Below are 25,187 nucleotides of genomic sequence, written 5' to 3' on the forward strand. Positions count from 1 at the left end.
AAACCTTTGTCCTCCTCTATCCTTCTATCATTCCAAATCCAAATAACTGACTAACCTCTCCACCACTTAAAATGTACTTGCATGTTTCACTATACTAATTCAACTCTAATCCTCTATGGGTCCCAGGGTAGCATGCTACTCTCCGAAAAAGCGCTTCGATGCCTCGTCAGGGGTAGTAAGCACTATATAAATGCAATAACAATACAATAAAATAGGTGTGGGCCACATATATGATGGTGTTTCTGGGGTCCCGCGCATGGCCAGAAATATTCTAGTGCTTATGACTATTGATGAGGATCCCTTGGAAGAGAACCAGGTTCTCTCCAGTTACATGCAAGGCTCCTGAATGCAATGAGATCCACAATATAAATCTCTCCCAAGAATGTATAGACATTCTTAAGGTAAGAACAAAAAAAAAATTTAAATAAAATCAAGCAACCAAGAGAATTAAAATTTTTATTAGTGTATTCACATATTAGGCAAACTCAACACGCATGAAGCTTATGTCTTAGATTCACAAGTTCTATCAAGTGATAGCTTTACCTGTAAAACTTGTGCACAAAATACTCAATGCTTTGCCAATTTTTACTTTCAATAAAAAGGCCTGACCGACTTCATTCCTAGGAATATTTTTTGGTATTGCTTCTATGCCTTATTACTTATGGCATACAATTCTTCATCATGGTTTAACTTAGCCAACTCTGATGAAAGTTTTTAACACTGGCCATATTTTGTTCTAAAGCTTAAAATTTTCACTAGCTGTACTTACAAAGTACAATACTAGTGTAATAGATTAAACAATGCAGAAAATAAAAAGACTTAAAAAGACAAAAAAGGCAATTCTGCTACTGCCACATAAACAAAGACAGATGGCTAGATCACAAATGTAAGTAAGGTGTACATTTTCAAGCCGGAGAATCTTACCTTTACAATTTCTTCCCTCATACAACCACTCTCCCCAAAACACATTTTATAACAATTCAAAGGATTTGTAGCATGGTGCAAAAAGGTAGTGTCCAAGGGTCCACAATAACATGCAATGTATAAAAAAAGAACCTTGATGGTCCTCATGTTGCTGGTTAATCAGTCACTAATTGCCAGAGGTACATAGAATCAACTATTCTTACACAACATTGTATTTCATAACGTATACAACATGGCATTAAACGGAAGTCCTATAAAGCCAACAAACCAGACATCGCAAAGGTTTACTAAGGGCATTTGATTAGCACAACATAAACTGTGCTCAACAACACTTTCATATCATATATCACCAAAATTCTTCAGTGAAATAAATGTTTAGTAGTGCTTCCCATTTTAATCCCAACATTTGAAAATAATTTAAATTTATAATAAGTTTTACACCAATATATTTTGTGCTAGAAATGCCCTAGTCATAAAGATGAGATGGTTTTAATCTAAGTGTAGGTAAATGCAAATAGAGCATTGAAAATATAATAATGTCTTCATGATTACAAGAATGAAGAAAATATCTTATTTGTAGGCACCATATGAAGGTATCAACGTAACAGCATAAAAACTAAACACTTCCATTTCTGTTTTTCCCCTTGCCATTGTTAAAAATGATCAACTAAAAGGTAGGAAAAAGTGAGCTATCATACACAGAGTGGCTGTTTCTTTAGAACAGTTTACAAAGTGTTAAAATTAGGTACGGATGGAAGGGTGACTAAAAAGGAAGGACCGTTTCCATAAGGATTATCTTACAAAAGGCTACTATGCTTTACTGGGACAGTTTATGAAGCAAGGAAATAAGAAACAAACCTAAGAAAGGACTGTTTTTCAATGTTAAATATTTTACAAGGGGCTTACCTAAACCATGAGGCAAACATATTTGTGGAAACTGAAAATGCTTTACAGCACAATACAAAGTTATTGTAGAACACAATACATTACTTGCACATGTACAGAGTAACTATTCATGTTATTGATAAACCTTGAGGACACTTATATGCCCAGTAAAACACCATTAAAAGTCTTTACAATTGTCCCCATTTCTGGAGGTACTTTATACACTACAGTTTCACCTAGAATTGTACGAATATAGGAGCCAGGTTCTGACAAGGTGCTTTATTTGTTGGGACTGCAAGTGCTGTTTTTTCCTTTTTTCTTAGCAAACAGTTCATTGGGACCACACAAAAACTAGGACAGATGAGTTGTTAAATTGAATCTGTTGCTTGGATTAACTGGACAGTCCCCTGCTAATGTTGACCTAGACTTCTTTAGGACATGCTTGAACAGCGTACTGACGGAGATCCCATCTGAGTTAACACCTTATCCAACCATTGCAGAGGTCCATTTAGATGAAGTTCAATCCAGCAAGGAGTGCTCGTTACAGTTTGCCGCCTGCAAAAAAAAAAAAAGTTGGGGAGAAAAAGAGTGAACAGAAACTTGTGAAAAACCAATGCCTATATAATTTGCAGTGCAAAAAATGCTTGTTTTTTTCTCTGTTTCTACACTTCTGCTTAAGAGCTGAAAGAGCATAGAGGCAATGCCACCGTATAGTAGATATCAGAATCGTGCAACAATCTACAAACATTTCTTACAAAGGTGGTGGGAGTGAAGAAAAGAGCTTCTTCACATGTGTGTATTAATGTTTCAACAAAGTGTGCTACTTCTTGAAGCGACAGCGCAGGTTTCTGTTGCACTTATTGGTAAGCATATTAATTACCTGCAATAAAACCTTCGCACATCAACACATGCCATATATATATATAGATCATGCTGCGCAGAACCCAGCTACATATTGGTCTGAAGAAGTACTGGGTTAAAAAAAAAAATACATGAAGGGTAGTGACTCCAAGTTTTTATGTGTAGAGACTCTAATGAAGCCGGCCTGTACGCCACAACCTGTTGCTATGCAGCTATCAATTCATTTTAATACTGGGACTTTTATATGTACAGTTATCAGGACACTCCCTGTATTCAACATGTTGTGAAATACGTTTTGAATTAACATCTGAAATTGCAACATGGTCTTCTCTAGGATAGGCTCAAACATTCTTTGAACCAATAACTAGGTTTCAGGCTTTATTAAATGACAGATAACCCAAATGCTGGTAAAAATCTCTGTGCTATTTGGGATTCATTGTGAACATAAGGTTATCTGTTCAGGTTACATTTGAGAGCTCCATTTTACCAGGTAAGAACAAAAAGACAGCCTTTCTCTTCTGAGGCAGGCTGCAAAAAACATTGTTGCAGATTGTGTTCAGCATAGCAGTACATTCAAGTGTAGTGTTTTCGAATTATCAGAAACCATTAAGTTCTTCTTGTATGATAATTCATGAAACATGAAGATATAAGATCTATGCTCCTCATGAAGTTAACCCTTCTGCAAAATAATCAGTGTTTACACACTGGCAGTTCACATTCATTAAAAATCTTGATCTCCTCCTCGCAGAAGTGGCTGGGAATGTTTGCAGCAAAGATGCTGGCAAAAAGAAAAAAACAACCATATGAGTTTTGAGTCCCATCTAGTCTTTATAGCTTCCACTGCCAACGTATGCGGTCTTGGTTCGAAGACTGGAAAAAATAGTTTATGTTTCTGTACTGCAATAATCTTTACTGATGCAGCACTCAAAAACTGAAGAGCTGCTAAGTACAGAAAGGAAAATAATTGTTACTTATATAATGTGCAGCTTGTAATGTAGCGCACCTTAATGACTTTTTGGTTTCAAGGCAGACCATGTGCATAATTATCACATCCCAGTCAAACTTTAAGTTATCTATAAGTGTCACAATTGAAAGAAGTGAAGGTAAATTGTCACTTCAAGATAACGGTGTAAACTTTCCAGTCAGAGGGAAGGAGCTTTTTGGGAGGAGGAGTGGGTGGAAAAGATGCTACTAAGTGCTAAAGGTTTTCCAACTGCAGTAGGTATGTATTTCAACAGTAAATAAGCAAACTCCACCCAAAATGCTGTGGCTAATAGAACAGACCAATGTGAGTAGTGAATGTGTGTATACACATCTGACCCACTTACATATAACCATCAAAGGAACATTTACTGAAAAAGCGATGGTGGCACTATTCTTGTGCTCTCCAAGTGAGAGTATGTAGCGTACTGGAAAAAGAGTGTCAAATGGAGGAATGATTCATTTAAAGCTTCCCATGAAGGTTTTAATAACAGAAATTCTGAAAATAGATGGAATCTACCTATCAAGTAATGTACTCAAAAGAAAGGCATGTGTAAAATCTGTGTTAAAAACCAAACCTCACTAGCTACCTTCTAAAACACACAATCAAGGGTTTCAATTAACTTTTATGTTTATGTACACTGCATAATGCTTTACAAAATATATCTGTTCATACCTGTATTCAGCACCCCATCCCTTCACAAAGCTCATTCGTATGGTGCACATTCTGGTTAACTGGTATACAGCTTCAAACCCCTGATTAACAGACTGAGCCAGAAGAGCTGCAAACTCTTGGTTATTGAAGATCTTCAGATTACAGCCTGTAGTGATGGAAATAAAGTAGTGCATGAGGCCAAAGTAGTATCTCCATTCTGTTACACTGCCCACTCCCACACCCAACATACGATTTACACTAGCAAAAGCCTGAGAAAGCAATCTAGTTTGAAAAATGTCTCCACAAGTTAGACGATAAAAAAAACTGGAGCCTTAAATAATAGCCCTTGCATGAACGACCTGCAAGTATGAAGAAGTTTTACTTACCCATAAAGATGATGGTTGTCACACAACTGATATATTCAGCTTCACATACAATTGGACTATTCTCCCATGGCAAGCTAGATAGCCTCTATTAAAATAAGCATGGAAAATGCGGAGGACTGACTCGATCAATCACTGACCTAGGAGATTCTGAAGATGTCTCCTAGGAGATTCTGAACAGGAGCAAGCAGCTTCCAACTCCCTGACCAGCAAACCTTGTCTGAGGTTGCTGGGACCTTATATAGTGTGCTGATGGTTGGCACATATGTACACTGATTGGTGGTTGTATCTGGTGTTTCTATTGGGTTAGGGTTAATGTCCTCATTGGCTGGGTATTTGAGGGTTCTGATTGGTTTCTCGGTCTGTGATTCAATCATTGCAGGGTTGGGACTAGGGCTAGGGTTCGGATTTCTATAGGAAGTAGGGACTAGGGCTTCCAAAGTTATTGGTTGTTGGGAGTAGGGTGGGACTAGGGCTACGGTTAGACCTTTAATGGGAAGTAGCGATTTAGTGCTTCTGGTGTGATTGGTTTTTGGACCAGTTGTGGGACTAAGAGTAGGGTTAGGCTTTCTATTGGAAGTAGGGACTAGGGCTACTTGTACCATTGGCTGTTAGGGCTAGTGTTGTGATTGGATAGTGTTAGGGCTAGGGTTCCCATTGGCTGAAGGGGTCACCTGATTATTAGGGCTACAAAAAGGGCCAGGCTTAGGGCGTCTCAGCCCGGGCGTCAAGGCTAAGGGTGGAGAGGACAAGGGTAGTTGCCTGTTTGGGCCTGTTCGAGACTGGTCGGGACTAGGGCCTGAAATGCTGCCCTTTTTCTCTTAAAAAAAAATCCTTCACTCTTTTATCCCTCCACTATCCTTTTTCTATCAAAATTAACAGACTAACATGTTCACTTCTCAAATTCCATGTTCCATATTCAACTATACTAATATACTGCCCAAATAACTGAATAACATATCTACTACTCAAATTAATTCATATTCATACTATACTCATTTTCAACACTAATCCTTTATGGGTTCCGGAGTGGCGTGCTACTCGCCAAAAAAGCGCTTCAACACCCATCAGGGGTAACATGTGCTATATGAATGCAAATCTTTCTTCCCTTTTATCCATCCTCTATCCTTCTCACGCCAAGTAACACACTAATATCCACCACTGAATTTACCTCATATTTCACCATATTAATTCACCACTAATCCTTTATAGGCTCCCTGAATAGCATGCGTCAACAAGCGAGCGATAAATAAATACTAACCTTTGTCCTACTCTATCCTTCTGCTATCATTCCAAATCCAAATAACTGACTAACATATCCACCACTTGCATGTTTCACTATACTAATTCAAAACTAATCCTCTGTGGGTCCCGGAGTAGCGTGCTACCCGCCGAAAAAGCGCTTCGACGCCTCGTCAGGGGTAGTAAGCGCTATATAAATGCAATTACAATACAATACAATACAATGAAGCAACAATCAAGTAACAAGCTACCTCTCCCTTCATTTGTTGTCTTTGTGCTTATCTTAGACCCTCTACAGAGCTCTACCACCTTTTTGGCTAGGTTTGAGTTATACAAACAGTGCATATATACATGCAGGAATGTGAAGTAAAATGATCTGACTCCATGACAAACCACAGAAAACGCCTATGAGACAGCAGAATCGTTACATGAAAATACACATATTACATGACCAAGGACACCTTCCAGTCTCCAGGCTTGAAGGTTTCCAGGACCTGAGCTAACATCAGTTTATAAACATGTATCTCATGAGGAACATCGTCCCCCCCCCAACACACCTACCAACATCGGTCTTGGGACCAAGAAGCAGTATTATGTGCCATTATCTGCCTCGGGCATCAATTCCATAGCACCGCTGGCAAGCGGCATCTTAACTGCTCTGGCTAGCATAATGGGATGCTCAGCCAATGGCTGAGGCAAAACTGATTGAATATGGGAGGTGGACAAAAAGGGAAGGGCACTGTTCCCATATGACCCGGGAGAGGGGGGGCAGGGGAGGGGCAGGAGAGGGGCGGCTGGGGAGTAGCGGGGGAAGGGTGGACTAAAGAATATTAATGATGTGGCTGCTGCAACTGAGGTAGAGGATGAGGATTGCTGTGTTTTTCGATGGCCCCAGCCTCCGTCACCATCTATACCCCTGTAGCCATAGAGAGGTTGGACAGACATTGGGGGTTGGACTTTCTGGTACTGTTGGTGTGACTGGCGAGCTGGAGAAAGGAATCCAAGGGTGAGGGCTCTAGCTCTGCTGTCCTCAAAGTGCTTTAGAGCCGAATCTGCATTCACACCGAACAGCCTGGCTCCGCCAAAGAGCATACCTACCAATGACGCATGTATGTCTCCACAAAACCCATTAGCATGCTGTAGGAGGAGGCTTTCTGAGTTACCCTGAACTTAACCCTATACTCCTCAGTAGTAAGCCCTGGCCCATCAATGAATGCATCTTTCCAGACCTGATAGTTGTCTGCATCCTCTTCTCTAACTTCCAAATGTTTGTCTGTCTTTGTCTGTAAAGGAGAGCCACAGGATATCTGCCCACTGCCTCTCAGGGGACCATTTGGGCTTTACAGGCCCTCTCCAGAGCTGTAACCCACTTGTGGATGTCATCCCCAGTTTTGCAAGGAGGCTCTATCCTGCTAAGATCCCTAGAGCCTAGGTGTTCCTCCCTGGAGTCTCTAGTGCTGCCACCAGGGGAATCAAACCCCTTTTTCTCTCCACCTCTTGGGCTTCCCTTTCAAGAGCCAACAGTTCCCTCATCTTAGAGGTTTGCTTTCTAAAATGTGATCATGTTGTACCCTCTACTCATTGGACGCTGTCTGGGGGGATGTTTGGTGGGGTAGCAGTGAGTTCTAGGCAATAACCATGTTGGATAATTTGTCTAACCCACCTGTCTGATGTGATGTTTTCCCAGACAGGCAGGAACTGATAGGCGTCCCCCAACCGGTGTTGCATGGTCTGGGGGGAGCTGTATGAAGTCACTGTTTTGGGGTAGGCGAGTTGCGGTTGTTGTTGTTTCCGCGACCTCTACCCTTGTTGTTGTTACCTCTGTAACTGCCTCTTGAATTGCCTTTAGGTGATGTTGATGTAAAAGAGGTTGATTGTTGGGTTGTGCCTGTATTTTTTTACCTGCCTCTATAGGTGGATCTACGAAAGGAACCTCTCTGAGATGGCTATTGCAATGCTCCCATTGACTTAGCCGTTTCCGTGTCCTTTTTCATTTTGTCTAACGCCTCATCTGTGCTTGAGCAGAAGAGTCCTTTCCCATCAAAAGGATGGTTCAATAAAGAAGTTTGCACCTCCTGTTTGAACCCTGAGACCCTAAGCCATGCATGACTTCTTAACATGATGCTGGTGTTTATAGATCTTGCCACAGTGTCTGCTGCGTCTAAGGCGCACTTAATGGAAGTGTTGTTTATTATCTTCCCTTCTTGTATTAGCTGCTCTGCCCTTTTTTGATGATCCTTAGGGAGATGTGTAATGAGTTTCTCCAACTTATCATAATGAGCTCTATCATAGCGTGCAAGTAGCGCTTGAGTATTTGCTATGCGCCAGCTGTTTGCTGCTTGAGATGCTACTCTCTTGCCAGATGTATCTATTAACTTAGACTCAATTCTTGGGTTTAACACACTAGCCCTCACAGGATCTTTAAATAAATCTGATGTGTGAGTGAGGAGACCTTTAAGCATTGGTAGGGTCCCTGAAGATTTTTGTGCAGCTGGTAGTGTTTCTAAAAGGAAATCTTCTACCTGAGGTTCAGTATGTAAATCTACCTTGAGGTATTTTGCTGCCCTATTAATCAATTGTGCAAAACCCGAATTATCATCAGGGGGGGGGGGAAGGGGTGGGGGGGGGGGGGGGCTGAGGGATACAGATCAGGGTCATTATCATTATCTGTCGCTGCATCATAATCTTCCCATGGGTCTGTGTCTTCTGGGATAGTATTGTTATCATCCCCAGGGAGGTCCCTATCCCCTGTGTCACTTTCTACATCTGTTTGAGGTGTAGATGGGCGTGGTGTAAAAGGTCGAGGGATAGCTGGCAGAGTATGAGAAAGAGGGTGTGTCCATAGGCTGTATGGAGCTTTCCCCTCCAACGGTTGAGTCTTCCTCCTTTTAGGTGGTTTTGCCTCCACCATGCCAGTTTGTGGATCAATGAACAAAGTCTTTTGTTTTGGATCTATCTCCTGCTCCTGTGTCGGTACCGAAGCCTTTGGGTCCGATAGGTGCTTTTGCTTCTGTGTCTCGGTGTTATGTGTTTTCGGCACCGAGAGTTTGCTAGAGTCCGATTTCTTCGGTCTCGAGGGAGTATTCGACGTCGAAGCATGTTTCGGTTTTGACATGGAATGTCTCGACTTCGAGCTCTCTTTGGTATGGAGCTTCGGTGTCGATGTCGACCGTTTCTCGGATCTGACATAGTGAGGGACCGAGTGTTTCGGTTTCGTTGCAGAGCCAGAAGGCGGGGCGTCGAAAACTTTTTTCGGTTGTCTGACCGGGCTCTAAGGCGGCGTCGACACCAATCGGGTCGGTTTTTTGGCAAAGGGACATCGTCACTCACCGTTTGATGAACGTCTACTTCTTCGACATCAGACTCATCCGCCTCTGACCCCGACCCGTCCTCATCTTCTTCCTCCTCGGAGTGTTCGACCTCGAACAGTTCTGGGATTGCGTTTGACTCCATCCTCGATAGCTCGTGTCTTCGGGCTCGACGGTTTCTAATAGTCGATTTGGAGGAGAAAGCTGCACAGGCTTCACAATCCCTGGATTCGTGGTCAGGTGACAACTAGAGGTTGCACACCTCGTGTAGGTCCTTGTGTAGGGAATTTAGCACCACACGTTGGACATTTCTTGAATGGAGTCCTTCCCATGGACTCCGGGCTGGACTACGTCGAAATAGGCCTCACGGTCCCGTCGACGTAGAGTTAGAAATCTTCGCTGTTGACGTCGAAGCGCGTCGAAATGGGAATGAACTCGCGCTCGATAAACAATATCGTCGAATTGGAAAGGGAATACGCGAGAGAGAAAGAGAGATATACTAAGGACAAAGAGTGCACGGCGCATGATACAAAGTAACATTTTTAGAACTCCACAAATTCCAAACCGTGAAAGTCTATTGAGATTTTGTCCCTTCTACTTCTTGACAACTCGCAGATTATTAGTTCAGCAGTAAGAACACAACTTACTTACCTGTAACTGTAGTTCTCCAGTATTGGAAGCTTTCATAGATTCGCATGACAATCATTCCCCGTAGTGGAGACTGGGAATGATTCAGGCATGTGAATCTATGAAAGCTCCAATACTGGAGTAACAAGCAATTTCCAACCAATTAAGAGAGAACAGGATCAACATTAAACACTATTATCGGAAAGGAGTTGACTTGGTTAAAACAAACGTTCAAAATAGACATCAGAACAATATGAAAAACAGTTAATTGAGGAGGTTTCTTACCTGGTGGAATTTTACATACAGTTGCAGGGTGCCAACCATATCTCTGGTTACAATTGGGGCTCTGAACAAAAATGGCACTATCACTTAGGCACTCGGCAAACACTTCACCACCAATATAATAAAGTCGTACGCCTCGCCCTGAAACAAAGCGGCAAGTACAAATGAGGTCAATTACGCATATAACCCTATAACAGTTTCTCCTTTTATAAAGTGAAAAGCTGAACTGCCCTGTTAAATATAACCCTGGATAATTAAAGCAACTTCAAAATTCTGCGTTTTTCATTTTGACTTCAGTTATTTTATAGAAGAAAGGATATTTCATATTACAAAGAACATAAACAAAAAAATGAACCGGAGGGCAGTGATTTTTAGTCGCAGTTCTGCATTGTAGGAACCTTCTCTGGCGTAAAAGATTAGAACTGAGCTGCCCATATGCATATGCAGGATTCTAGATCACTTTTTTTTAGCAAACAACAATTACTACGGATGGTAAAATACATGCATTCTGAAAACTAGTTAACACAACAGACCCCATCAGAGGCTAAATGTGCATTTCATTGTTTTATTTTACCGAGGTCCAAAATAACAAATGAGGCAGAAAACAGCCCTGCAGTTTTTCTTTACGTCCATGACCTCAACTGCATCGAAAAACAAATATATGTAGAGGAATGTAGGCAGATGGGAAGCAGTCATGGAAAACTAAAGAAGGTTCCTGCTCTATAAGGAGGCAGCAGTTTCCCCATCCCATCATGCCCTGTACTGGAAGTAGCTTCACATGCCCAGTTATTTTAACAGAACAGAGTGAGAAAGGAACATCATTCAAGACCGATTTCTGCCAAGGAGATTCAAGATAGAGAGGGGAGAGTATGCTTATAATTTAATGAAGATGCACAGGATACACAAGGACAACGTTGCTTATCCGTAACAATATGTTGGAAGCTTTTAGTTACGCAGATCTACTTGTTATGCTCAGTCCTGCCATCTAGTGTTGGCTTCAGAATACTACAATATATTTTTCTTTAAATAAGTTCTTTAGAGTTGGCTATATATTCTCCCAAAACACGAAATACACCAAGACACAAACTCAGGTAGTCGTTCTCCCCTTCTTAAAAGAGTGAATTGATGTGCACAGATATAAAGCAATAGGATAGTGGAGCAAGAGTAAGGGTACAATGCATAGCTTTAAAAAGTGCAACAAGCAACTCTATATGGTCTTGCATAAGACAAACCGGAAAAGGTGCATGTATATCTGTGTCAGAAACTAACTTTAAAGGTATGCAGCATGTTCTGCCGAAGATTGCTTTATATGATATGCACAGATAGCAAATCGGTGGTCAAACATTTAAAGCTGAGGTCTGCAGGCAGATGGAGAATCCTAGCTAAATGTTTTGCGCACAGTGTGACCCATTTGCACTTCTTGGCAGGTATGAATATGCACACAATAGTGTTTGTGTAGAAGCTCTACAGTTGTCTGAAAATAGGATGATGCCACAGAATGCCAATGTGACTCCTTTCTTATGAGCGGAGTATTCCCGATGGGTAACATGCAATGACTGTATGCCTCAAATGTAACACAGCTGACCGCACTGAATAATCCACCATGTAAACCAGTTTTTGAAATAGGATTCTCAAGGATTGGCAATGAACAATTGTTTTGTTTCTCTGATAGCACTGTGTGATCCACATAAACCCACAATAGTCCATCAAACATTTTGAGTCTTTAACCGCATTGCTGCTGCGGTTATTTTTGCGCTATGCGGCTGTTTTAAAATAACCGCGTTACATGACTAGCTCATCATCAGCATCGAAGGGGTTAAAGACATTTCAGCAATAGATTGCGGGTTAAGAAAGACCACAAATTAAGAGATATGAAGAATGCATGCATTGCACTATCTATCCTTTTAAATTTAGATGAATGGTTCATTCACCAAGATAAGAAATTAGTTACCGATGTAGGGAGCTGGCTCTGTATATACTATACCAAAGTAATGTATAGTGTGCACAGAGTCCAGTGGATCCCCAAAGGTCGGCAGAGGTAAAAGTAGATAATACCTTACTCTCTATTTGTGTTAGTGTGGGCGAGAGTAGGGCTTTATGAGAGGGTGGTGTTAAGCATTTGTTGTACACACTTAGGGAAGAAATGATGCCACACACTCAAAGACTGAGCTCAGGCCAATTTGTGTCAAAAAATATTGTTTAGTTATTTTATTTCTAGAACAAAGCCAAGTCTGGTGCAGGTAAGCAAAGTAATACTTTTGCAGGTATAATGCAGTTCAATACAACTGGAATGCAGTTGGATGCAATTGGTTTTACAGGTAAGTACACAGTCAAAATTACTTTACAGTTACTTTTGAGATGAATTTGCATGTTACTTTACAGATTACTTTTTAAGTTACTTTTGCTAATCAGTGTGATATTCCTAGATATCACACAGAGACATTTCCTAGACAAAAGGTAAGTAATTCATTTTTAGTACATTTGTAGTTTTTCAATATTTCATACAAACCAACTCCACACTTAGAAGTATTTTCAAGGAAAAGCAGTCCATGCAATCCTATGGACGGAAATGAAGTTAACGGTTTGCAGGTAAGTACTTATTTGTGGGAGTTGGTTTTCTGGGTTAAGAACCAGGGTGCCCCCAGGGTCGAGGATGCACTCTCAGAACACACTTAGAGGCACGCGGGCGGCCGAGTGCAGAGTGCTGAGGCTCAATGATGTCCAATGGGAGAAAGAGGGCCTCTGGTTGGTTGTTGCTCACGAGCAGGCCACAATGTTTTGGGAGCAAAGCTCCTGGTGTTAGGTTTGGGGTGAAGGGGGATCCGAGTTAGCACACAAGGTGCACCCGCAAGGGCGACTGGGCGCAGGGTGCTGTTCTTGCCGTCGGGTGCCCTGTTTTCAATGGGGATTCTCCGGTTGCAACAACTATGTAAAGGTACATGGCCTCTAAAGGTGGCACAATAAGTGCTGCAGCTCTTAGAGGCCTTCCCTAGCCACAGTGCCCTTGGTACCCACGGTACCTTTTACAAGGGGTTGACATGTGGCCAGAGAGGTGCCAATAGGGGGGTACAAGGTACAGTTTTGGAAAAGAACACAGGTCCTGTTAACCTGATTTGCAAGGACCCAAGGCACATCCAGACGAAGTGTATCAGTATTCTGGCAAAAAGCAGGGGGGTAGTGCAACAGAAACCCAGCTTCCTTCAACCGATAACTCTAGTTCTCCAACATCGGTATCTTTTATATATCCATATGTATGAATCAATCCCCATCATCAGGCTGGGAATCTCGGTAAATCAAAATGGCAATACACAGTGTAAAAATATACAACATACAGTATATAACGTAAAAAGGCCATAGGCCTGAAACATAGTATATTTAGCAACACATCCAACCTCATTTGAAAGAACCCAAACTTCAGCCAATGCGGAGGAAGCTTAAGCACTCCTACTTCCTCTAGAGGTCACCATAGCTCAGATTCCAAAGCACAAGTGTAAGAATAAAATACAATGAGCCTCGTACCAGGGAGGAGGGAGGGTCACATTTGAATATAAAAAAAGATGCCAGTGTTAAAGAACTGGATTTACAGGTAACTCATTTCTTCTCCAACACAGGATATTTTATATAATCACATGCTTGAAATTGTAATACAAGCTGTACACATTAGAGAGTAGGACAAAGCAAGAAACAGGATCACCTTTAATGGCACAGGTTTCTCAGGACTGCCTGTCCCACTGTTGTGTCGGCTTCTGCATCCACATCTTGGCAGTAATGCTTCGAGAACATATACCTGCCCTCCAAGTGGCTGCACAGCAAGTGTCCTTCAAAGGCACCCCAACAATGGACAATGGAGTGCTGCAGTTGAAGCCATGCCAGTGGTGGAATGCACCCTCGCTCTTCTCTAGTGTCTTTGGCATGACAAAGGAATACAGGCAGAGATTCAACGAGCTATCCCCTTCTTGGACAGGGGTTGACCTTTTCTTGGCTGAGAAAACTATCCAAATAGCTGATCTGATGTACGTATGTTCTTTGTCTTGTCTATATAGAATCCGAGACATCATTATAAAACTTGCATAGATCTTTCTTCTGGTGAGAATGGAATGGGGGGAATAAAGTATCTAAGAATGACCGGCTCATTCAAAGTGAAGTCAGTTGGCACCTTAGGAATGAATTTAGGGTTGGTTCCGAGTATTTCTCTGTCCTTAGTGAACAGGAGAAATGGTTCTCTGATGGTGAACGCCTGAATCTCTCCCACTTTGCTAGGTAGATCAGATAAAAGAGTAGTGGTATCTTCCATGAAACACATTTTAAATCTGCTCTATCAGCTCAAAAGGCTGTAACATAAACTGACTGAGGACTGTATTAAGCTCAGACAGAACTGGAGGTTGTTGAAGAGGTGGAAAAGCTCTAAAGCACAAATTACGTACCTTCAGTAACGATATATCTGTAAGACACATTAGTAGTGATAGATTCTTTACTTTAGAATTACCCCCAGGCGTCAGACTGGTTCCGGAAAGTTTTTAGTCAGCACTACCCATGATTGTCAGTGGGCATCGTTGTGCGGCTCCGCGTGCGTCGCTGGCGCCAGGATGACATCGCTGGGGCTACTTATACGCGCCCACGTGCGCCGACGTCCGTTCTGTACATGACTTTCCGCACCAGAAATACAGAGCCATACAAGAAACTGACAACTGGTGCCATGAAACTAGGGCCCTGAAAGGGATGTCCTGATCCTACCCGTTCTGTTATGTTAGGCTCATTTATTAAGCGCACAGATGTTCCAGCGAAGGAGCGTCCTGGCGCCCGACAAGGTAGCAACACAACACAACTGGACAGAACAGAGCAGGGAAAATTTAAGGAAACAAGAAAGTTTTTACAGCTCGACGGAAAGAAAGCAGATCCCTAAGGGCGCGAATCGCAGGGGTAAGAGAGTTCCACAACACTGCGGCGCGAACTTGAAAAGAACGTCCGCCTGCCCTGCAACACTTAAAGCGGGGAACAACCGCAAGTTCTAGGTCTGAAGATCTTAAAGCCCGGACCGGAACATAGCAGGACAGAAGATTAAAAAGGATCATAGCAGAGGATCCCTTGAGAATTTTGTAAGCTACACAAAGGACCTTGAACTGGATCCTTTGTGCAATCGGTAGCCAGTGCAGCGTACGCAAGGTGTTAGCAGTTGGACAAAATCTAGGTAGTCCCACAACAGCTCTCGCTGCGGCATTCTGGACACGCTGCAGGCGGGTGATTTCCGATTTATTTAATCCCGCTAGAAGGGAGCTGGCGTAATCAAGCCGAGAGATCACGGTTGCTTGAATCACAAGTTGCCTGGTGGTGGCATCAAAAAATTTGAGTACAGGCCGTAGTCCACGTAAAATGCCAAAGCAGCAGGCCGCCGTGCGCTTGGTATGGCAGACAAAAGGTAAGAGTTGGATCAAGCCAAACCCCAAGGTTTTTTAACTCAGCGACCGGGGTTGGCGTAGGACCCAGATCCGATGGCCACCACCTGTCTCCCCAGAGTTCCGTTTGTTTGCCGAAGATCATGACCTCCGTCTTGCTGGCGTTCAGATGGAGACAGTTGGAAGTCATCCAGCTGGCGACCGCCCGAAGTCCTTTCTGGAATCTGGGGGCATCCACATCCGCATCCCCGCTGATCGTGACCACTAACTGGGTGTCATCGGCATATAACACCATGGTCATACCCCAATGCCTGACCACCTCAGCCAGCGGTCTCACGTACAGATTGAATAACGTGGGACTCAGCGAGGAGCTCTGGGGGACCCCCAGATCCAGAGGATGGAGTTTGGACTGATAAGGCGGGACGGCCACGCAAAAGGAGCGGTTGGCAAGAAAAGAACGGAACCACTGGAGAGAAAGCCCAGTGACACCAGCTTCCTCCAGACGAAGCAGAAGGATAGGGTGGGACACGGTGTCAAAGGCGGCGCTAAGGTCTAATAGCACCAGCGCCGCCGTTTGCCCCGCATCAAGCACGGAGCGTAAATGCTCCACCATATACAGTAGAGCAGTCTCTGTGCTGTGCCCAGCCCGGTATCCATTCTGCGTGCTGTCCAAGATGTTTGCCTGGAGAAGATGGTCCGAGAGGACAGAGTTGACATGCATCTCCGCCACTTTGGCAGGCCACGGGAGAAGTGAAATTGGACGGTAGTTCTCGGGCTTACCGACGTCCAGAGATGGTTTCTTGAGAATAGGCATGACCACTGCCTGTTTCCACTTCAATGGGACCACGCCGGATGCTAATGAGGGGTTAATCAAAGAGCAAACCGGCGAGAGACCGTGGGATGCTAGATCTTTGAACAGAGCTGGCGTATAGGATCAGCCGGTGACCCCGACTTAACCTGCTGGGCCAGTTTACTGAAACTTTCCGATGTTAAGCTCGGGAAGGAATGTAAAACATCCAGAGTTAGGGGCTTGAGAGGTCTACCGACAGGGGGTACAACCGAGGGAAAGGCTCTGTAGATGGCATGAACCTTTTCCAAAAAGAAAGCCGCCAAGGTTTCACAGTGTGCGATAGAGCTCTGATGAGGCGCAGTCACCTTTTTAGCAATAAGGTCTTTCAGGGCCTTAAAAATAGTTTTGGAGGGGTTAGTGCTGGTGCGAAATTGCAAGGCGTAAAAAGCCGCGCGGGTTCTGCAAACTGCGCAATGGTAAAGTTTTACAGTGGCCAAGTACAAAACTTTTTTGTCGCTGTTATAAGTTTTGCGCCATTCCCGCTCAGCGCGCCTACAGGTGCTTTTAAGCACCCGCAGCGAATCATCGTACCACGGGCTCGGATCCCTTGACCCACATTTACACGAGATTATCGGAATAAGGGAGTCAAGGGCCCTAGTAACCCACTCACAGAAGCGATCGAAGCCCACATCCACAGTCTCAATCGGACCTAGCGGGTCGGTAGACAAAAGATTGAAAAAGTCATCAAGTTTCAATTTATTCCAACGCCGTCTAGGAATAGAGCGCACCATGGTTTTGAGTTGCGGCTCATACAGGGGGCACTGGATGCACACCAGGTAGTGATCGGTCCAGGCCAGCGGAGATGGAGTGGAGATACTGACTTCCGCTAAATTGGTGAAGAAAGGATCTAGGGTGTGATCTGATTTCTAAGGTTGAGTGAGGCGGTAAGGAATCTATTGCTACTACTGTTTCTTACAGATATATTGTTACCGAAGGTAAGTAACTTGTGCATCTGAATGCCATCAAAGGGCATGTCCATCAAGGTGTTTTGGACATCCCCTGAGAAGCCAGTTGTCCTCAACCAGGCGTGGCGCCGAAGTGCCGCCATCATGGAAATCGACCTGCCCAGTCAGTCTGCGGTATCCAGGCCACAATGTAAGGTGAACTTCGCTGCATCTCTCCTGGCCTCAATCGCCTGGTAAAGAACAGCCTGGGCCTACTCCGGGCAGTTGGGCCACAGAGAGTGGGTATGACGGCCCAAGAGGTATGCAGTGTTCACCGACCACAGCCCAAAGCTGGCAGATGAGAACAGCTTTTTGCCAAGCTGATCCAGCATCTTGGATTCCCTATCCGGAGGTGCGGTAGGGAACGCGCTCTGGGAAGTTGAGGCTTGGATAACCAAGCTTTCAGGGGTGGGGTGTTTGGTAAGGAAGAGGGGGTTGCCCGGAGCCAAGCGATGGCGTCGGGCCACATAGGAACGTGGAGGTCCTGTGTTGGGCCTGGACCAGGTACCCAAAAGAACGTCGGAAAGCGCTTTGTTAAAAGGCAGCAAGGGCTACAAAGAGGTAGCCGCCAGTTGGAGCACTTCTGTCAGGATGTTAGTTTTGATGGCCACAGTAAGGAGTTTGAGGTGAAGAGCCTTCGCTGCCCTACGCAACACCACTGCATAACTGGCTCCCTCCTCCGTAGCCACGTTAGGATGAGACAGCATGCCAAGGTCAGGTGAGGTGTCAAGACCACTAGTCTCCCCCAAATCCTCTGCCCAGTACATGTCATAAGCACAAGCCTGTGCTAGAGGGTACTCAGACCCCTCCCAGTCGTCCTCTTCCTCCGAAGTCTGTGGAACAGGCTCAAAATAATGAGGACGGACATAGGGCACAAAAGGCCCTATCGGCGTCTGCCGACATCGATCCAGCATCGGGTCAGGGCTGAACCTGGGGACGAAGTTGTCCCGAGGAGCAGGCGACATAGGAAGTGGTGCCGGGAAGATCGCAGCGGTGGAGGTGTCACGAGGTCAATCGGTGTCGATTTGGGTCCGATCACGGATCTCTAAGGGGACTGCGGGATCGGGCCGGAGCCACCAGAGATGGAAAAGCAGGACCCCCGGTCGGGCCCACGGGGCCCGACGGCGGCAGGCGGCCCGAAGAGTCGTGCCACTACAGCAAGAAACTCTTGCAACTGGGCAGATATCGCCGCCGCACCCAGTAAAGAGGGTAGACTGGAGGCCTTGTCGCAGGCTCCGCTGGAGCCGCAGGGGTGACACCGCCTGCGCCGTCAGCCACGTTGCACGAGGGAAAGTCGAAGAGCGATGATGCTTCTTCGACGGCTTCTGGAATGCTTCGACTTACCTGACCCTGACTGCGAAGACTTGGATCCAGAAAAATGGTGATGACGACTCGGCGGCCGGTCCTTCCAACCTCCCACTGGACTGGGACTGGGACTTCGAAAGGCGCGGAGCCGAATGCCTGACTTCAAGCAACTTTCAGGACCACTCCCGCAAAGTCTTCGGCGTCATGGCCCGGCAGTCGGGGCACGACTTGGGGTCGTGGTCGTGCCCCAGGCAGTAGAGAGACACGTGGTGGGGGTCCGTCATCGACATCATGCGATGACAGTCTCCACAGTTCTTGAAACCGGGCATTCCTATGACACCAGGAGTTGATCGACTCGAAAAGACAAGGTAAAAGGCCTAAAAAAACTCAGTAAAAAATTGACTGGGGTACTACTCTTCCCGGATCTGCGCTTGCTGGCGCGGAAAAAGAAAGAACTGACGTCAGCGTGCATGGCCGCGTCTAAGTAGCTCCAGCGACGTCATCCCGGTGGCAACGACGCACGCGGAGCCGCACGACGACGCCTACAGAAGAGCAGGGGTACTACTGCCGAAAACTTTCCAGATCCAGTCTGACGCCAGGGGATAATTCTAAGGTAAGGAATCTATCAATGTTTCTTTCAGAGGAGACCTTTCATAAACTGTTTGATGATCCTTCAAGAAAACAGAATAGACATCAAACTATCCGTCCTTCTAAATCTGAAGACTGCAGCTAGATAAACCCTGACTGAAGTAAATTTAATACCACTTTTGGCCAAACTTAACAAATAAGAAAAGATCTGTGAAGGCTTTAATTGAATCGGATGATGATTTATTCCTGCAACAGACACAGAAACGCTTCCACTTAGCGTTGTAAGTCTCACTGGTCCATGGAGCACGAACCTGCACCAAAAATCGGTGTAGTCTTGTGGGAGGTCCAGAATGTCAAATTCTAGCTGGTCAGGTACCACACTGTCAAATACTGCAACTTGGGATCATGATGAAGAATCTCTCCTTGATGTCTGAACAATATCCTGGGATGCACCTTCGAAGGAATGGCTAGATGTGCTGCCAACATTTCCTCCCATGCTTTCTATTGACTTTTTGTTTCCCAAATGTGATCAAAGGTAAGGTCATCATCAACAGTATGGTCATCATAAACGGTATGGATGCAGTCAACAACGTTATGGTCAACGTTCTCCTCGCACTCTACGGCATGTTTGACGCCAACGGTGTTGTTTGGAGTTTAAGTCTTTGACATAGACTGTCTCGTCGTAGATAAGGTTTCCTTTAAAGACAAGCTCTTTTTTGTCACAGGCGAGTCTCTGTGGCACTTCGACTCAGGTTCGTCAGCAGAGGAGGTGGCTACAAGCGCTGTACCAAATAAATCATACTCGAGAAACTGTGAAAGTCTCCTTTCACTTCTCAAACATTCAACCCCGGAGGAGGAGAATTCTCTTAATTCCTATGAAATTATGCCAACGCCCTTTCTCTGCCCTTAAGAGTATTAGAGGAGAAAAACGTACATATCTTGCAATCTGCTAACTTATGTTTAGGATAAAGGCCATAAACACACACAGAGTAGGTTATCAGTGTAAATCTCTTTTCTGCTACAACATTAACATGTTTTAAAAAAAGAGGTCTCTTCTCATCAGCCATGGTTACAGTTGCTGGTCATACTAAAAGATCTCCCTGGTCCAGATTTTGAAACTATCTTCCCTTAAAATACCTCACAGTACAGTAGAGCTGAAGAAAGGGCTAGTTCAAATCCAGGGCAGACCAAAATTGAAACAATTTCAGATTTACTGAAAGGTTAGAGAAGAGCTCTGACAATGGACTTCCTCACACGATGAGCAATAGAACTTTGAGCTATGGTGCCCTCTAGGGGGCATAGGAGTGCTTAAGCTTCCACCTCATTGGCTTAAGTTTTTTTTTCTTTTCAAATAAGGTAGATGGGTTACTAAATACACTATATTGGTTCAGGTCTATGGCCTTTTTACATTATATACCGTATGCACAAGTTACTTACCTTCGTTAACGATCTATCTGTAAGAAACAGTAGTTAGTGTTAGACTCCTTACCTTAGAACATCCCCAGGCGTCAGACTGGATCCGGAAAGTTTTGCGTAGAAGTACCCCTGTGCTTTGGTAGGCATCTGCGGCTACACGTCCGTCGTCGTTTGCGCCGGGATGACTACGCCGGAGTACTTAGACGCCGCCCTCGCGCGCTGACGTCAGTTCTTACACAGCTTTTCCGCGCCAGGAACGCAGAGCCACGATAAAAACCGGCACTGGTGCCATAAAACTAGGGCCCTCAAAGGGATGTACCTTAACCCTAGATATCAGTTCGCAGAACGGGGAGGATGGGTGGGGCGGTAAGGAATCTAACACTAACTACTGTTTCTTACAGATATATCATTACCGAAGGTAAGTAACTTGTGCATCTGAAAGAAACAGGTTAGTGTTAGATTCCTTACCTTAGAATAGATACCCTGGCAATACCAACACCGGTGGTGGGTCTGCGAACCAATAATCACACCAGAAAGTCCTGGAGGACAGAACGGCCGAAAAAGCCATCTCTCCGGACTTGGGTGTCCAAGCAGTAGTGTCTAACAAACGTGTGCAGCGAGGCCCACGTAGCTGCCTGACAGATGTCCTGCAAGGGGACTCCCCGACCCAGGGCAGTAGTAGCTGCCGTGGCCAGAGTGAAATGGGCACGCAGCCCCACAGGAGGCTCCTTTTTAGCCAGTGAATAACAAGCCTTGATGAACAAAACAACCCATTGAGAAATGGTCCGTTTGTGCACCGCTCGTCCCTTCTAAGCGCCCACGTAACCAACAAAGAACTGGTCGTCCACCCGGAACTGGCGTGTGCGGTCCGGATAGAATGAGGGCTCACGTTTTGGGTCCAGACGGGGGAGCCTCTCTTCCTCTTTCGAGGGATGCGGAGGCGGAAAGAAGGTGGGCAAGGTGATGGACCGCCCGATGTGGAAGGCTGTGACTACTTTGAGCAGGAAAGAGGGACGCGTTCTCAAGACAACTTTATCCGGATGGACAGAGAGGAAAGGAGGTTGAGAAGAAAGAGCCTGGAGCTCACTCACTCACTCTCCTGGCAGACATGATGGCAACCAGGAATGCAGTCTTAAGAGTTAGAAGACGAAGAGGGCAATTGTGAAGTGGCTCGAAAGGAGCGCACATCAAATAAGTCAGAACAAGGTTCAAGTCCCACTAAGGCATCACAAAAGAAACAGGAGGAAACATGTGAGTGATGGCCTTCAAGAATCTATTTATAACAGGGGACTTGAAAAGAGAAGGCTGATCAGGAAGCCTTAAGATGGCTGAGATGGCAGAGGGGTAGCCTTTGATAGTGCCCAGAGCAGAGCCCTGTTAGGCAAGAGAAAGAAGAAAGGAGAACCTCTGAAAGGGGGGCAGTAAGGGGATCCACAGCCATGCCACAAATTTGTTCCACCTGAAGGCCTCTACCGATTTTTTGGAGCGACGCCTGGCTGGCAGAATCACATCACAGACTTCAGGAGGCAAGTCAAATGGCCTTAACTGTCGCCGCTCAATCTCCACGCATGTAAGTGGAGACTGGACAGGTTCGGGTGGAGGACCGCCCCCCGGCTGCTGCGACAGAAGTTCCTCCTCAAGAGGCAGACAAATCGGGGGATCGACTGACATGCTGAGTAGCTCAGGATACCAGTATCTTCGTGCCCAGTCCGGAGCCACAAGGACAATTTGGGCCCGGTCGCGCCTGACCATCTTCAGCACTCTGGGCAGAAGTGGTATAGGCGGAAAGGCGTACAACAGACCGCAGCTCAATTTGTGACTAAAAGCATCTCCGAGCGAGTGCCGCCTCGGAAATTCCAACGCGGAGAACTGATGACATTGCACGTTCTCTTCGGTGGCGAATAGATCAAACCAAGGCTCTCCCCACTGCTGAAATAGACCTTGCGCCACGTCCGACCTCAGACGCCACTCGTGATCCATCATGCACCGGCGGCTGAGTTCATCCGCCCTGGAGTTCAGGGAACCTGCCAGGTGTTGAACCACCAGAGTGACGCCCTGGTGTTCCAGCCACTGCCAGAGGCGCAGAGCCTCCAGGCAAAGGGTCCACGACCCCACTCCGCCCTGTTTGTTGCAGTACCACATGGCGGTGGTGTTGTCTGTGAACACCTGCACTACACTTCCCCAGACAGAGGGAAGGAATGCCTTCAGTGCAAGTCAGATCGCCTGCAGCTTCAGAAGGTTGATATGGAGCCGGGACTCCGCCGGAGATCAGAGGCCTCTGATCTCCGCTTCTTCCATGTGGCCCCCCCAGCCCAGGAGGGGCGCATCCGTCACTACTACGTGCTCAAGTTGGAGTGGGGAGATGGATCTGCCGCTGACCAAATCGCGGTCCATGAGCCACCACTGCAACTGTCTCGCAGTGCCCTCCGAGATCAGGACGTGGTCGGACAGGTTGCCCTGAAGCTGGGCCCACTGAAACTGCAGGTCCTGCAGAGCCTGCATCCGCCATCTGGCGTGATGCACCAGAAGGATGTAGGAGGCAATCGGCCCCAGAAGCCGCAGCGTCAACCTGACCGAGACTTGGGATAACGGCTGAAAGATCAGAATCAGAGCCTGAATATCCCAAACCCGCTGTTTGGGAGGATAGAAACAAAACTGAGCAGAATCCAGAAACACTCCACCTTCAACAACCAGTCGTCGAGATAGGGGTAGACTGACACCCCTAATCTTCGCAGATGAGCTGCGACCACCGCAATCACTTTCGTGAACACCCGAGGGGCGCTGGTAAGGCCGAAGGGGAGCACGCTAAACTGAAAGTGCTCGCGGCCGGTGGGCCGGCAGGACGGGGATGTGAAAATATGTGTCTTGCAAGTCCAACGCTACCATCCAATCTCCTGGGTCTAGGGCAGCTAAGACCTGAGCCAAAGTCAGCATCTTGAACTTCTCCTTCCGGAGGAAGACGTTGACGTTCCGCAGGTCCAAGATAGGGCGTAGGCCCCCTTTGCCCTTCTTGGGAACCATAAAGTAGTGGGAGTAACAACCACACCCTACTTCTGTCCCAGGAATGCGCTCAATGGCCCCCTTGGCCAAGAGGGCTGTAACTTCCTCTTGCAGAAGTGATCCCCCGACACGCGGTGGTATTACGGTGGCATAAGTTTGCTGGCTCTGGCCCGACACGCACAAGGACTTGGCTGTAGCCCTGGAGTTCTTGAAACGCTCAAGCGTACTGTCTGCCATGTCGCCAAAGAGGCAATGGCCATCAAAGAGCATGTCCATGAGGGAATTCTGCACATCAGCCAAAAAGTTGGCGGACCTAAGCCAGGCGTGGCGGCGAACCGCCACCGTCGTGGAAATCGCCCTGTCCAGCGAGTCCGTGGTATCCAGCCCACATCGGATAGAGTACCGTGCTGCATCCCGCCCTTCCTCAAGGGCTTGAGCGAGTTTGACCCGGGCCTCCTCCGGCCCCTCTGGCAGCACATCCGCGACCGTGTCCCACAAAGTGGGCATAACGGCCTAAAAGGCAAGCGGTGCTGACTGACCAATACCCCAAACTAAGTGAGGAGAACAGCTTCTTACAGAACTGCTCATACCTTTTGGATTCCCGATCAGGTGGAGCAGTCGGGAATGCGGTCTGGGAGTTAGAGGCCTGGATATCAGGCTCTCGGGTGGGGTGGGTAGACAGGAAGATATAAAACTTTATAAATAAATAAATAAAATAGGGTCGCCCGGGGGTGGGCGGTGGAGCCTGGCCAAGTTCCGATCTACAGGGGGGCCTGTAGCGGGCCTGGACCAAGTGCCCAACAGAACTTCAGTAAGGGCCTCATTAAACGGCAGTAGAGGCTCTGAATAGCTTGTCTGCGGTTTAAGGACCTCGGTGAGGAGGCCTTGGCCGCCCTCGTCAGCACCAGGCTGTAAGCAGCCCCCTCCTCCGTAGCCAAGGTAGGAGGGGAGACAAAGCCAGTGTCGGGCGCAGTGTCCAAACCACTGCCTCCCCTAGATCCACTGCCCAATCCTGATAACACTGGCACTCTCGTGCCGGAGGGTCCTCAGACCCGGCCCAATCCTCCGAGTCTCCCATCATCCGATCATAGAAGAATTGCTCTTCTCTCGGTGTCTGATGCAGCGTCGAGTGACGCCGGTCCGATGCCGGATCCGGACCGAGGGAGGGACCGGGGACGCCGTCGTCCGGCGAAGGCCTCGGGTGCGACACCTTGGGGGCTGGCGCCGGCGGAGGGGTCGTAAGGTCGACCAGCGGCGACCCGGATCCGGTAGGGCCCTCCGGCGTCGAGAGCGAAATCGCGGGGGCCGAAGCACCAGACTGCTTGGGCTCACAGTCTGGGCTGCAGGCCTGAAGGCACCACAGTGGGACCCGACTGAGGAGAGAGTGACCTTACGTCGTGTTCAACCCAGGGACCGGCGGGTATGGAGCTGGCAGCAGCGCCAGCGGCTCTGGTGGAGTCGCCCGAACCCCCGGCCGCATCGTATGAGCGTCGGGGGGAGTCAGAAGAGCGATGTCGTCTCTTCGACTTCTTGTGCCTCTTAC

General features: G+C 46.5%; 1 protein-coding gene across 2 annotated transcripts in view; it reads right to left on the reverse strand.

Annotated features, from left to right (window-relative positions):
* Positions 1 to 442: 442 nt before the first annotated feature.
* The window catches only part of SMAD2 (SMAD family member 2), a 228,915-nt gene continuing 204,170 nt past the window's right edge, over positions 443 to 25,187 (reverse strand). For both annotated transcript variants that reach the window (XM_086960358.1, XM_086960359.1), the window contains 3 exons: positions 10,152 to 10,289; positions 4,328 to 4,472; positions 443 to 2,364 (listed from right to left, as the gene is read on the reverse strand). In XM_086960358.1, the coding sequence (XP_086816484.1) occupies positions 2,241 to 2,364; positions 4,328 to 4,472; positions 10,152 to 10,289 (407 nt within the window). In that variant the 3' untranslated portion in view covers positions 443 to 2,240. The remainder of the gene's footprint in view (positions 2,365 to 4,327; positions 4,473 to 10,151; positions 10,290 to 25,187) is intronic.

Source organism: Lissotriton vulgaris, chromosome 3_1 (assembly GCF_964263255.1).
Source record: "Lissotriton vulgaris chromosome 3_1, aLisVul1.2, whole genome shotgun sequence".
NCBI lineage: Eukaryota > Metazoa > Chordata > Amphibia > Caudata > Salamandridae > Lissotriton > Lissotriton vulgaris.